At 45.1% G+C, this 14,737-nt stretch overlaps 2 protein-coding genes across 7 annotated transcripts in view; one reads left to right on the top strand and one right to left on the bottom strand.

Moving 5' to 3' along the window:
• Nucleotides 1–104: 104 nt before the first annotated feature.
• RNF185 (ring finger protein 185) lies at nt 105–13,131 on the bottom strand. 6 transcript variants are annotated; one of them, XM_027661516.1, is made up of 8 exons: nt 13,056–13,131; nt 9,060–9,225; nt 7,987–8,215; nt 6,349–6,367; nt 5,629–5,741; nt 5,035–5,089; nt 2,988–3,105; nt 105–1,706 (listed from the first exon to the last, which is right to left on the bottom strand). In XM_027661516.1, exons 3-8 carry the CDS (start codon nt 8,163–8,165, stop codon nt 1,609–1,611), a joined length of 582 nt encoding a protein of 193 aa, XP_027517317.1. In that variant the 5' UTR covers nt 8,166–8,215; nt 9,060–9,225; nt 13,056–13,131; the 3' UTR covers nt 105–1,608. The 6 variants fall into 6 exon arrangements, with proteins under 6 accessions (XP_027517317.1, XP_027517316.1, XP_027517321.1 ...); XM_027661515.1 differs by lacking the exon at nt 13,056–13,131 and adding an exon at nt 12,832–12,941; XM_027661520.1 differs by lacking the exon at nt 13,056–13,131 and adding an exon at nt 12,832–12,941 and having other exon boundaries at nt 7,987–8,174.
• The window catches only part of CUNH12orf43 (chromosome unknown C12orf43 homolog), a 32,568-nt gene continuing 28,642 nt past the window's right edge, over nt 10,812–14,737 (top strand). The window contains exon 1 of the mRNA XM_027661513.1: nt 10,812–11,084. Coding sequence (XP_027517314.1) covers nt 10,961–11,084 — 124 coding nt within the window. The 5' untranslated portion in view covers nt 10,812–10,960. The remainder of the gene's footprint in view (nt 11,085–14,737) is intronic.

Genomic DNA, 14,737 nt, shown 5'->3' with positions numbered 1-14,737 from the left:
ACACTAAAAGTGAACAGTTTATAATCACATAAATAAGCTTCTACAACAATTAAGGTGTCCTGCCCAGGAACCTCTTCCATATACACTAGAAAAACCCCAAGCTGTTGAAACAAAGTTTCTATTTGTTGATTTGTTTTGTCAGTTTTCTGTCTATTGTCAGAGAAGTCACAATATTCATCTTGCAGGAAATCAATGAGACTATCAGCCACCTGAATCGAAACAATCTAAAAACAATAAGAGAAAAAAAAATGGAATTGCCTAGTCAGAGAAATATGAGAACTGTTAATCTTGCTAGGGAATCTCTCGTATCTGCTGTTGTGAAGGAATCTACACAAATACATCAGGAGTACTCTTTAAAGCTGAATACCCAGCAGGATTCCAAAACGGCTACAGAGTGCTCACCTTCTGAAATATCCCCTCAGCACATTAATGGTTGTGGTCTCCTCCAGCACTTCAAATTAAACTCTTTGGTAGACACTGCAGAGACTCTTGTGCTGTGGCCGTTCTGCTGTGGCTCGGAGAAGCTGTGTGCACCTGCAGAGAGAAGGTCTTCCAAGTGTTCCCTACCGTGCATGTGCTGGCAAAGGCAGGATCTCATTTTTCCTCCTGTGCAATTTTACAGTATGACAGGTTTAACCTCAAACCTCACGTAAAGATGCCTTTTGTTCCTCTCCCTGAACGAGCTGATCTCGGATCTGTAATAGGATTTTATTTGGAGGACGTGACCTTGCGTAGAAAGTCTCAAAGCCTTGGGAGGGGATAACTGTCGCTACCGTGACGAGGTTGTGAGGGGTGAGGGGATTATCCACGAGTGCAGCCCCGGGGCTGTGCAGAGCCAGGGGAGACAACACTGCTGGTCAGTGAGGAACTGGGCTGGGTGAGGCAGCGGCTGTGTCCAGCCCCACTCGGCTCCACAGCCAGAGAATCCTTCCAGTGTCTGGCTCCAGCATGTTCAGGCTTTAAAAAATTGCAGCATAAATTTGTATCCCTTCTTCCAGCAGCCGTCAGAACCGCGTCAGGAAGGGGTTTCCATCACGCTGGGAAACAACAGCAGGAAAAGGAACCAGTCTCCGGACCCGGTTCCATTTGCACCATGTGCTGTGCCCAAAGAGTGTCAGCAGTGCTGCAGGTGATTTCCTGGAGAAGGCTGGATGTTGATGGAGACATTAAATAACATCTGCAGCTCTGGCAGATCCATCGTGGTTGCAAAGCATGAGATACTGGTCACACTGGAGAAGTTTCCTGACCTGCCCAGGAAACCCCCAGGATCTGGGGGTCCCTGTCTGTCCCACAGACCTGGTGTCACTGATTGGCACAGGATTTCAGAGCAGCACTCCCTTGGGAGCACAGCTCAACGCTAGGCCTGTGGTTTGTGGCAGGAACCTGTTGTACAAGATATCTGAGCTGAAATACGCTTTTTAACCAATGTTTAATTTCCAACTCTGGTGCAAAATGCGAGATTCCTCATTGTGCTGTGGTACCACCAATTCCTGAAGCCCATAGTTAGCTACGGAACCAGACCAAGAGGTTTAAAGTGGGATGGGGATGCAGTTTGTAACTGTTTCAGTGGCCTTGTTGGTCATGAATATATAGAATAATGGAAAAGATTTATGCAATCAACAGCCAGAACATTATCACCAGTGCCACAAACAGGAAGAGGCGGGAAAGGAACTGCTCATCCACATATTGAGGAGTCCCTGGAACAGCTGGAAAACAGGAAGTGAAAAAAAAGAAACAAAAAACAGTTCAGCTCCTTCCTCTTCTCCAGGATCATGCATACTCTGAACACAGTAGACAGTGCTGAGCCAAGTTCACTGTTCCCAAGGAACTTCACCACCTCTACCTGAGCTGCCTCTGTTCCTTCCCACCAAGGTGAAACCTCTGAACAAGGAAATGGTAAAAGGGTCAGAGCTGCCTGTGCAGCCCTGGCCAAGAGAACTAATGAAAAGCACATGAGCTCTAAAACTCAAGCTGTGCCTTTCTGGAACTGCTGCATTGAATCCACCAAGGAAAAACAGATAAAGGAGTTGGTTAAATTATGGCTGTTACAACAGCACATATTTACACACTCCTGGCTCAGCCACCACACACACAGATTTTTAGGGGACACTTAATTATGGTTAATAGTGAAGGTAACTGGACCCAAGGATAGCACAGGACTGTGGCAACACAGCTGTGACATGAAGAATGAGTTTCTTCCTCGTAATTCCTGTGCCATATGACGTGGTGGAAGATTTGCCAGGCACAACCATTCACAGAGGAAATCCAGAAAATCCTGGGCAGTAAGTTTTCTTGTTCAAAACAGACAGACTCAGATTGTCTCCAGTGCAGATGGGGAAGAGGTTTTCTAGGGATTACTTAATTTTTAGAGAGCAAGGTCACCACTTGAAGTAACCCAACTGGTTTTTGTTAATCAAAACCAGCAAAACAATTTCACTGGGAAGTTACTTCTTGTGGAATAGAGATGACTGTCTCAGAGATAAATTTCTGAAGGAACAATCTTTGCATTCATTATTTCGTGGTACAGAGCACATTTAAATTTTTCCTTCTCATCTTTCAGGAAATGGTCCTTTCAAAATCTAGGTCTCCTTCATACACCCCTAGTGACTCCTTTTTATTATTAGAAACTCTAGTCCAATTTGTCTCATTTTTCAGAGGGAGTCTGCTGAGTACCAGAAGAGACATCTGAATTAAAAGGGAGAAGTCTCCAGTGCCACTGTCCCTCTCCAGTGCCACTGTTCTCCCAGGAGGGCCTTTAAATGATATGGAATGGACAAACTTGATTCTTTATGAGCCCATGTACAAAACGTGTCAGCCATAAACCATGTTCTGTGCTGGGTGTTTGCCCTCATGTTGTGTTTCTATTCACAGCACTTGTTAATGCTGAGAACATTCTGTCATTTAGCAGGTTATTTGTTTAAGAGTTACAAGGGAGTTTGTAACACATGTTTGTGACAGGACCCTTGGAGGAGGTGGATCCGTGGTACCTGGAGGAGGTCGCCCGTCGTTTATGTTGAAGGCTGTTGCAAATATACCAAAGGGAAACGCCCCAATTCCAAAGGACATCTGGAAGCCACCATCACCAAAGCCAAAGCCCTGGAATCCCTGCAGAGAACAAAGCAGCAGGAGACAAAAAAAGGTAACAATCATTTAAAGCCTATTTCAGAATATTGTGTAGAAGTGCAGACATTCCCTCCCTCTGGCTCTCCTCCACCTGAAGGAAGGCCGTGCTGTCTGACAACTTTCCCTCTGACACACTATTGTAAATATCTCCCTAGTTCTGGTTTCAAAATGTTTCACACAGTAGCAAACTTTGCAGAGCAACCCAAATCTTTGAGAAAACAAAAACTAGGAACCACAGTTTTTGCTTGAAAGCCACAAGTTCACAAAAGTGTATCTGTAACATTTCTCAGCTTAAAGTAGTAGATATTTGCCAATGTATCAAAATCAACATTACCAATCCTATTTAGAATATCTAAACAATGTATTGTGTGTTAATAGCTATTAGCCACATAACTATAAGAAAGGCATTTTAAAAAAATAATCTACATTGATTTTCTTGATACATGTGCATCATTCAAACACTCAGTGAAGTGATAAATTGCCAGTGGGATGCAAAGAGCATTATAAGGAATAGTACAAAAAAAAATTTACCAGGGGGACTCTAATTAAGGTGTCAGATAAAGTCACCTGGGGCAGGAATGCAAGACATAAAGAAAGGAGGAAAAAAGGAAGAGTTACAATGCAACACTGACCCCATGGGATCCAGACTAAAACACCACATCAAGTCAAAAGACAAGTCTTGTGAATGGAGATGAATCCTGCTGTGGAGAAGCACTGTGCTACTGGAGAACCAGCTGTGTGTGGATCTAGAGAGTTGTGTCATGTTTAGAAACTGCTGAGAGCCCACACTTCTGTAATCCAGCAACCTGCCCTCTCATCTCAGAACTGAAACAGTGATACCAATTCTGAAAGACCCTCTGGTCTGTCACCTCCCAACAATGGGAGGACAAAGATGATTTCACTCATATAATAAAAGCCAAACATTTCTGGATCGAGCCTTGATTTGAGGAGTTGGTCTTTTGACTGTGACTCTTCTCAAGGACTTTGCCATAAACTATGAGGGACAGCAAAGCTCTCTGTGTGCAGGTACAGGGCTTGTAGGGAACAGGAGGGCAGCATTGCTGCTGGTCTTCGTACCAGACTCCTCTGACTTCCAGCAGCACCAGCTCAAAGGTTCAAACAAGGTGCAGGAGCTGATTTAATAAGGCAGCAACTCCCTTAACAGCTGAGCTCCCAACATATTCAATACAGAAATGTGCCTTAATCACACCCAGCAGAGTTGTTTGCCTGCAGCACGAGGCAGATAAATCCTCTCTGAGGACCCCAGGCTGTGTTACATGGAAATGTGCCACTGTTTCATCAGGTCCTGCTGAAGAACTGTCCTACTGCCTTCTCCCACATCTGCTCAGCCTGTGCCAGCTGCTGTTTACATGCACTCCATGTCATCTCCTCAACAACACCAGAGATCCCTCTCCACATGAACATGTATCCAACAGATACCTACTTTCTTTTGCTTGTAATGCCATGGTACAGTAACATCCCACAGAAATTACAGAAGCAGGTTTCAGTGCCAGAAATCCCAGTTCATACACGAATTATGTATTTCCATGACAGGTATATTTTGATGGAAACACATTTCCACAAAGGATTTTCAAAGCAAAGTGTTCCTTGTATTTACATGGAAAACAATTGAGCATGAAGAGCATTTCCAGTGATACCACACTGGGCCATTTTCACAAAGCACAATCCAAGTTAGCCTGTTCTTTGGGATGCTAAAGAGTACTGTAGGAATGGAGTTTTCTGCCACACCACAGCTATGAATGATTCATGACCAGCCAACTGGGGATGAGCAAGATGTGTAAGCTGCAGGATCCTCACACAGGATCTCAAGCACACACTGTGTCCTCCAGGAGGAATAAATACCACCATCAACAAAACAACTCATCAGCCCGAGCTTGTTTCTTCACTTACCCCTCTGTTCTCTGGTTCAGGTCTCTGTCCTTGGGGTCGTGGTGGAGTTTTCTCTCTGCAGGAAGTTATGAAATTAGCTCAAGTGCAAGGACACATGACAGCAGTGTCTGCAATAGCCTGGCTAATAAGGCAGAGCAACCACAAAGCTCGGTCCCACAGGGCCAGGCTGCAGCAGAGCTGGAGCAGTGTGTGAGAGAGCCAACCCCCAGCTCCTGGACCTTCAGCAGCACATCCCCAAATTATTGCTGTGCTTTTGAATAACAGAAGTCCCACTGCACAGGCTAAAAACTCAGGACAGGAACATTTTATAGGAGCTTAGCCAGCCAGATAACAATCATTGCAACCTGCCACTTGTAACTGATAATTAACACCCAGTTAAAATTCAAATGAATTGCCAGTTGAACATGAAATGAGGTGTGTAAACCCAGGCCCTGAAAAAGCCAGAAATGTTTGGCAGAAATGTCAGTTCTATCTATCTTTTGACAAAGTATTACAAATTATGAATCCAGCACTTTGACAGTTTAATCTTAAGACAGCTAACTAAAGTTTCATCTTTAGCTTTCAAACAAAAATAGTTGTATTTAGGTTTCTTACCTGGGGTCCTGCTGCCCAGTGCTACCTCTTCCATACAGAGGAATAACTTTATCTCGACTGATTCCTGCTTTGCATACAGGACACACTTGCCTGTTTGGCCTGGTCTCTAGCCACTAAAAGAAAGGACATGATAAGGAAACTAGTAAAAGACCATGAAACAACAATATCCAAACCTCATTTGCAGCCAGGCAGAGAGACTTTAGCAATCCCTCAGAGAGCCCCAGAGCAAACCATTTTAATAAGTGCCAAGTGCTCTCCAAAATGGAGCTGGCACTTTGGCTGTTGCTCTGGTATGATCCACTTGCTGATGAGCACACATTCAGACCTGCCCTGGAGTAAAATATGAAGAAGTAAACAGTGCCAAGAGTCCTGCACAGGCCCAGGGCTAAGTGTAGACACCCTCCTTTCACCCAGCTTTTCCATAAGGTACCACAATGTAAAACATTACAAATGCAGAGAGAAGTACACCCAGCACTTAAACCTGCAGAGGAACCCCCTACAGTAATTCTACCAAAACTGGAAATACTCAGGTGGAACAGAATTAAGTTTTCATGCTGAAAGAGCAGTTTGCAAGGTGTTGCACATGCAGTTGCATTAGCAGGTTGTGACTGCCCTGGAGAGAAAAGCACATTTAGAAAGAGGGGGATACTCCAGAGAACCAAGGGCTTTATTGAGCAACAGGAGCTGATGAAAGACAAAGTAAAAGGAAACCTGTCTTACCTGATGTAAACAAGGCCAACTGTGAGCATTCCCAGGACAATTTGTTTGCAGAGCAGAAAAAGGGGGAAAACAGAATTAGTTACTGAGAACTCGATCTGACAAATGTACACGGATAGCATGGCTTGGCCACAGCAGAACCCTGGAATCCAGCTGGGCCAGTTCTGTAACCTCCCATTAAACTAATTTTTGAAAGTACAGCCCAAGACTAATCTCCACTGGTTCTTTCAGGTTACACAATCTAAGTTGCAAAGGTGGTTCTGTGCATATCCCCTTCGATTCCTCGTCCTCTTCCACACCAAAGGCCCACACAGAGGCTGCATCAATCCTGGGGATCACTGTGCAAACTGGCTATTCTGATACCATGGAAAGATATCTCTGAGCTAAGATGCAAATGAGCAAGATGTCAGTACTGAGACTTCAGGATCTTAAAAGATTTAGCTGAAACATCAGCCACATTCATAGAATCATGGAATAACTCAGGCTGGACAGTACCTCGGGTAGCCTGTAGTCTAACCTGATGCTCAGAGCAGGGTCAGCTATTGAGATCAGACCCAGTTGCTCAGGGTAGAAAAATTCCCATTATACAGAGTAAATTAATATGGCAAATTAAAAAAAGGTCAAAGAAAACAAGGCTACAAGACAAAACTGCAAACAGCCATCTGCTCTCAAAATGGTCTCGACAACCCTATTCAGACAAGACACGTGCTATTTTTAAGGTTCCATTCTTCCAGATCCCTTTGTGCAATAATTCAATCTAATTTTATCTTAACAAGCCATTAGCCAGTGATTTTCCATCTCCTCAAATAAAAATCTGGATTTTCAGATGTTACATACATTTACACAGAAAAGAAATGCTCTTTTAGGCCTCTTTTTATTAAAGATTTAGCCTCCTGTGTAAAATAACCCCCCAACCCCCCACATTTGGCCATGTCAATCCTTAACAACTTCCTAACATTAAGGAAAGGGTATATTCAAACCAAGTTACCCAAATTAGAAATGCTGCACATGTATTATATCTGTGCTGCACATTATTTCCATGTCAGATCAAAGAACTGAAAAGTTCCTATTACAACTGCAATACCATGGAAAAAGAGAAATACCCCACGTGGAAAAGCTTATTGCCCATTTATTTTTCTTTTTTATGGTTTCAAAGGAAAAAACAGCCAAGCCTGTGGAAAAAACTACAGTTTGGCCTCCATAACCTGGATTCAAAGGCAGGTTTAGGTCTGCACAGGTTAGAAAGGTCTAAAGAAGATGTCTGTGCCAGGCCAGACAGCACAAATAAAATAACACACAAAACCAAGCAGTATCAATGAGCTCTGAACTGTCTGTGTGGGGCTGCTTGTTTGCTTTTATAGAATAATCACAATATTCTGAGTTGGAAGGGACCCACAAGGCTCATGAGTCCAACTCTTACAGGAATGGCCAGAAGAACAGGAAGTTTAAGATGCAAGAAACCCACTCCTGGACCATGAGCAAAGAACAACAGCTGAGAAGCTTCTCCTAAACCAAACCCACGGTCCTTACTCATTTTATACAGGACATTTGACATCCGAAATTATAAAAAGCACAGGATTCTATGGGATCAGCTGGATGGTGCTGATCTCCAGGCTGAGCTGTGGGGGCAGGAGCACTTACCAGAAGAGGTGCCCACACAAGCTGATCACTGCATCCTTGGCAGTGTCCAAGCAGATGTTACATTCAAAAGTGTTGTCCTGATTAGTGTTGTCCCCGGGACCGTTACTGCTGCTGCCACTGGTCCCTCCAGTGCTGGAGCTCTTGGTTGATGTAGGAGCTGTGGGTCCTTTGCTTGCCATCCTCAAGAACTACCCAGACACAAGGTCAAGAAAATTTTCCTGTTGGAATCCTAGCAGTGAGAAAGGGGGGAAACAAACAAACAAACCCAACTTCTTGATATTAAAACACTGCATTCTGGTCCTGTTCCAAACTGGTAGTGATTTATCTAAGAAGCTCCTGAATCCTGTTGTTGATGGTTTTAGTCTAACATAGCCAAGAGGGATCTTTTTTTAGAAACTAAGCTACTTTACAGTCCTGTAGTATGACCTGGCTGGTGTGTGACCTGTATTTTACTGTTACTGATAAGCAACTGAGATCCACAGCCAAAACAAACCCCCTGTATTTTCTCAGAAATGCCATTTGCTGTAAGAGGAATGAGCTCACCTAGTCACACATGCTCTTCCAAAATTCAAGACAAGTTAGAACTGCAAGTGCAGTCTGAAATGGGATTTAATCATGAAGCCATTCTCAGTTTGGACAGACTGACAATGCAAAGTTTTAAGTTCAGTGTTCATCAGTTTGGAATATTAATGATAATAATGATAAGCAAAGGCAGCTTAAAACTTGATTTGTCTCCTGAGCCGTATATTGCTGCTATCACAGCAATGTGTTGATACAACTATCAAACATTTCTAGTACTTTCAAACTATCAAACATTTCTAAAGCAGTAGTAATGCAGAAGTACTAAAAATGGTACCTTAATGTGCTTTAATTTTACTCACTACTCATTAACATCATCATATTTATCAGAGAACACCATTTATTTTATTTCAGTAGCAACAACCTCCACAGTCTCATCCTTGATAAGTAAATCAAAACAGGTGATTATCTGACCTTTTTGCAAGTGTACAAACAGTGGAGCCCTTTCAAAGGGCAACTTGAATTTTTCAGAAGAATTTTTTTTGCAAACTCACCCCACGGGCATTAAAGGCTTTCCTTGGTGTCACCTCTTTGTAGCAGAGCTGCAGAACAGGTGCAGGGCAGCAAAAGAAAACCTCAGGATCTCTGGCTGTTGCTGCCAGCAGCTTTTTTCATACCATACAATCCCACAGCACGGTCAAGGAAGCCTCACACTCAAGCCTGGTGAAGTATTGCAGCAGAGACACTCAGTTCCAGCAGGTGGAATGTATTTCTGCAGAGCTTTTTCACACAGTTACATCATTTTGCACAGTGTCCCAGAAGGGTAGCTTTGTATTCACAGATGCTGCACTTCAACATACGCTGCTTTCAGCACTGCTGACTCCCAGCATTTCACACCATGACTTCATTTACACTCAGTGCATTGTACAGAATCCAAATTCCTGTCGGTTCAAGGCAGATGGAAATGCTGCCAGCCCATAAACTATATGCTAAAGACACTTGGATTTTTCACACATCCTTACTACCAGAATCTTCAGCCTGCCTTGCTCAGTAGTTTATGTGAAAACTCACCAACCTGGACCCATATATATAAATATCAAAATTGAGAAAACCTCATTGAAACTAAGGAGTTCAATACACTGTAAAAAACACAGCATTATTTTATGGAATGGACACAAGAAATGTCTGGGTCTTCTATCTTGACATATAACACAAGGAAAGGATGTAGAAGAGACAAATAAATTAATTTCTGTGTTCCTTAAAACAATGTGGAAAAAAAAGTAATTTTCTACAAATTAAATTCCATAAATTTAACACCACAAATCTGGAAACTCATCAAAAAGATAGAATTTGTATCTTCAGCAGCACCTACTAAAAAACCCCTTAGCTTTCAGTAACTATGAAAAATTAATAAATCATCAAGTTACTGAAATATCAGTATGAAATGAAATAAAATGGCTAAGAAGAAGAAGAAAGATCAAAATGATACAACACAAGAGGTACTGGATCTCCTGCCCCAGAAGAGGGTCATTCCTTAGTCTGTACTGGGGATCCCCTCCTAATTATTTGTCCACTGGCTGATTGGGCCCAATGATTTATTAGGATATAACCAATTTAAAATATCAAAAATATATCAAAACACAACAGTAAAAATGATCAATCTCATCCTGAAAAGCCTTCTCACACATTTGCTCCTGTCCCTGGGATATCATTTAACACACCCAGGTCTGTAACAAGCGCTGCTGGGTCTGTTCATCTGCCAGTCCGGCTGCACATGTGCAAAGAAGCAAACATGAAACAGTATCCAGTGGCTCATTTCCATTTGTTAATCATATATTGTGTCACTTGTGAGTGTGCCCTGTGGATCCTGAAGTCAATGTTCAACTGCAAATTCACCTGCTCTCAGTGTAGAACGAGCTCAAAATTGTTGAACTGTCACTTGAACTACCTCAACTCTGAGATAAAACTCTTTAGGGGAAAAAAAACCCAAACCAACAAACCATAAGCAAACCACACCTAAAAAACCCAACAATCAAGACAACAGGCCAAACCAACCCCATTTTCATTTTGATTTAGAGTTCAGAAGGAAGACTGTGAGTACACTGGTATAGAAGATGACTTTTGGGGTTAAGTAAACAGAATTTTGGAGGTTTGCCAAACTCTGGTCTCCAAATCAAGCCCAGAAGCATGATAAGTAGCAAACAAGTGAAAGGATATAAAAATCAGCTGATATCTAACTGGGGGCATTCAAAGATCTTGTCTTTTCTCCTTACTTTTTTGGCCTTTCGGTAATGACAAGAAAACAGCATCTTTGTTACTTAAAAGCCACCTATATTATCTGTTTATTTCCTTTAAATCATGATCCCTATGATATCCCAACAGACCGTTCTGACATTTACTACACCCAAGAATCAAGCAGATGAACAAGGAGCTCTACTGCAAGTCAGCCTCCTAAATGAAAAAGTCTGGTGGAGCTGAAGAAGACACGGAGGTGAAGATACATGAGATGGTGGAACTGGTTCTCCGGGAGGCACACGGGACACTGGGACAGCCGGGAGCTCGGGAGGTCCACGATGGGGGTAAGTGCAGGGGAAGGCCTGTTTCAGTATTTTAAATGTATTGTGTAAGCACTGGGTACAGATCTCACCAACTGGCAGCAAGAAAGACCTTTTACTCAAACGCTTTAAAAACTAAATCTGTAAATCTACTGGGGACAACTGCACAGCAGGAAAACGGGAGCTGAACGGCTGCTGTCACAGGTCACGTTCCTGAACCCAGCAAATGAGAATGACTGCATTTGCCAAGGTACACTGACCCAACCTTAAAACCATAGGAAAAACACTTCAAGCCAGACTGGCAGAGTTTCCACTACAAGTTAAAGCATGCAGAAAAAAAAAACCCTTACTTTCTCTAGGATTACTGAAATTGAAATAATCCAAAGCTAGTTTGTTTGCGAAACAAGCTCGGATTTAGTTCCTGAACCTTTTGCAGTTTAAATCAAAAAGAAAACTTGTTGGATTATTTTTCTTATCACTACGGTGGCATTTTCTGACACGTGTGACAAATTTTATAAAAGGAATATTAACATCAGAAATTCTATCTCAACCTAAAACTAATACTCAGAGTAGTATAAATACACCCACTCAAAAGTCAAACAAAAATCTAATACCTAACCTATTACAATTGCCTGGGCTTCAAGTACAACAACCAGGTAACCTCAGCTGATAATTGCTGACAGGGCCTAGAAGAAAGTACACTGACTTCTTGACAGTCATTTTTAGATATTCTTAGCAAACACGACTGTCCTTCTGTTAATCATTAAATATCCATTTATCTCTCGATACCTTTTTACTCTTTTCTGTCTCCCAACCATGTTACATTTTAACTCCTTGGGAACATTTCCCGAGTTCATCTTTTCACTTCCTGCAACCTGCACAGCATCGGGCACCAGCTTTTCAGTATTAGCACGAAGTGGTCTCAAAACTCATGTGATCACTTGCTCTTGCAAAACCAGCCATTTGCCTTCCAGCCCAACGTGCCCTTGCTTGGCCTCGTTTCTTTAATTGGGATTCTGCAACGTACTTCTGTGTTACAGCCCCTGTTCCCGGGGTGAGGGCCCAGCTGAGGGGCTGTTTTGGGAACCCCGAGGATTCGAGGCACCTCACCAACGCAAACAGTGAAAAACCTCAAGCGATTAAAGTAATTACTTTTTTATCCATTCCATAAAGGTTTAATATAGACCCTAAGAAAAACCTTTTGACAAAGATATTATCCTCTTACCTCACAAAGTCCAAAGGGAAAAAGAAAAAAAACCAAACCAAACAAAGAGCACTGCTATAAGCACTCGGGTAATGCTGCCCGAGCTGGGCTGCAGCGCTGTGACAGGGACGTGCCGGGCTGACCGGGTTAGCAGAAAACGTGAAAATAACACCAAATACGACAGCAATGACGTGGTTTGAGAAGCAATAGGCGATTCTTAACATATAAGTAATTCTCGAAATGTTAGTAATGCCATGTACCAGAAACTGATGCCCGCGACATCGCCAGGCCAGACCCCTGTACGTACCCAGAGCCGGACCCATCTGTCGCGACAGCGGGTCCGGCCCGGCCGCAGCGCGAACACGGGGCCCCTGCGGGCCCCAACCCGGGGATTCGGGGCAAACCCCGGCCGGCAGCGCCGGGCCCGGACACAGGCCGGGCCTGCCGGGGCACCGGAGCCACCGGGCGACCCCGGGGGTCCCGCCGCGCCCCCGCCCCGCTCGTTCGGAGCCTCACGGCGGCCCCGGCTCCCCCCAGTGCCCCCCGGCCCGGCCCCGCCCTGCTCACCGGCGGTGCGGGCCCCGCAGCCCCTCTCGAGCAGCCGCTCCGCCCGCGCCCGTCACCTGACGGCCCGGAAGCGCGGCCGGCGGAAGGGACCGCACCGGGGCCGGGGCCGGGGCCGTTCCGCCCGCCCCGCACCGCCCGCGGCTCCCCCGCACCCGGGCCCGGAGGCGCTGCCCCGGCGGCCCCTCCTGTGCTCACCCCCCCCAGACCCCGCACACGGGCGTTACCTGCGCTCCGGTAGAACGGCCGGGGCTGCTCGGCCCGTTCCGAGCCCCCGCCCGCGCCCCCGAGCGCTGCGGCTGCCCCGGTTTGGCTGCCGGGGGAGGTGTCCAAACGGCGGCCTCTGGGGAGAGCACAAAGTTCTTACTGAATGCGGAGGGAGGGAGGGAGAGAAGGAAAAGGAAGGAGCTTTGAGGGAAACAAATTGTTCAGATGTGAACAAACAAATGTGAGCAGAGCATTAGGATTGGAGCACGGGAGCATCTCCACGATGGGAACAGAGAGCCTGAGAAAGGTATTTAGAGCTTGATAAAGGTATCTGTAGGGCTGTGAGAAAGCCCAGGGTGAGAGAGACCAAAGGCAGGGTGAGGAGGTGACCTGGGGTCTGAAGGAACGGGTCAGAACTGAGAGATGCCTGAGAAGGCACCTCTGAAGGCTCTGTCCCAGCTCTGAGGGCACCTCAGCAGTCGTGAGGACTCCAAGGTATGAAACAGCCCAAAATTGCTTGTTTTACACAGTGGAGAATGGGTTAATATTAAACCAGCTGAAGATGAGCCTTATGTGGGAATAGTTAAGAAATTAAGGGGGGTTAGTGCCTAGGGAGACTATTGGAAAGAGCCCAAGGATATTGTCAGAGGCCTGTCTCACACATGGGCTGACACTGCACATCTCTAGTGTGAAGGGTGGAACGTACAAGCCAGGAGTGTCCAGCAGTATAAAAACACAGCTCTACTGAGCCTTCCTGCTGCTCTCAGCAGCACAGAGCCCTGGCAAAACCCATGGAAAAGGGGTCTCCCAGAAGACCACCTGGAGTTGCCAAATGTGTTGATGTATCACACTGGAAAATTTCTAGTTGAGGTGAAGATGTGGTGTGTGAACATGGCAGTGGTGGTGGCATGGGGAGCACACAAGGCCATTCCACCCTCAGGAACAGTGTATTTGCTGTCTGTGAAAATCTCTCTAACAAAGCACTCTTCATTTTCAACCAGTCAGGAAAGCAGCAGGATTTGGTACAGCTTCTGCATTCAAACAAAAATTTGGCATCTCAGTGTAGTAGCTGATTAGGAAGAATTTAACGAGACCCCAAAGGTAGGAGCCGTATCCTCCTGATGCTGATTAAAACAGGGATGAGCTTATGAAATTCAGGTCAGCTCGGACTACTCACTGTGTATGTCAAGAGAATTACAGCATGAAAAGCGAAAAATGGTTGATTTCGGTGTTATAATGGGAATAAGTAATGGCCTGGTAACAGTGGTAAAGTGCTGAGGATCTTATTACAGTTGCTGACTCCTTCCACATCCTTTAGTGCCAGGTATTCCCTCTTTCTCCACAAATACCAAAGTGATACTGCTATTTAACTAAGGTTTTTCTGGTGTGGTTGGTGTGTTTAACACTCCTGCTCTGTGTGAGCTGTTGATGCTGAGGAACACCGAGGTAGGGGAGGCTGCTCAGCCAGAGGTGGACATGGAAACCAGCAGTGTTCACCCCCAGCAGTTTCCCACGCGCGGGCACCGGTGCTCCCAGCGGCACAAACCCGGGCCGGGTCTGTCCGTGGGGGTGCCCCCGCTGCCCCTCGGGGGGTCTCGGGTGGGAGGGTCTCGGCAGACACGGGTGGACTACAGCTCCCGGCATGCCCCGCTGTTGGACTACAGCTCCCGGCATGCCCCGCTGTTGGACTACAGCTCCCGGC

Source organism: Corapipo altera, unplaced genomic scaffold (assembly GCF_003945725.1).
Source record: "Corapipo altera isolate COAL_440 unplaced genomic scaffold, ASM394572v1 150, whole genome shotgun sequence".
NCBI classification, from domain to species: Eukaryota; Metazoa; Chordata; class Aves; order Passeriformes; family Pipridae; genus Corapipo; species Corapipo altera.
The sequence above is the reverse complement of the archived record's forward strand: the minus strand, read 5'-3'. Positions and strand labels throughout refer to the sequence as shown.

Excerpts from the sequence above, each read along its gene's own strand:
- RNF185 (XM_027661516.1), bottom strand. The coding sequence starts at position 8,165 with ATGGCAAGCAAAGGACCCACAGCTCCTACATCAACCAAGAGCTCCAGC. Across the intron at positions 3,106-5,034 it reads CTGAACCAGAGAACAGAGGG|GGATTCCAGGGCTTTGGCTT; the intron begins GTAAGTGAAGAA and ends TGTTCTCTGCAG. Across the intron at positions 1,707-2,987 it reads CGACGGGCGACCTCCTCCAG|CTGTTCCAGGGACTCCTCAA; the intron begins GTACCACGGATC and ends CCTGTTTTCCAG.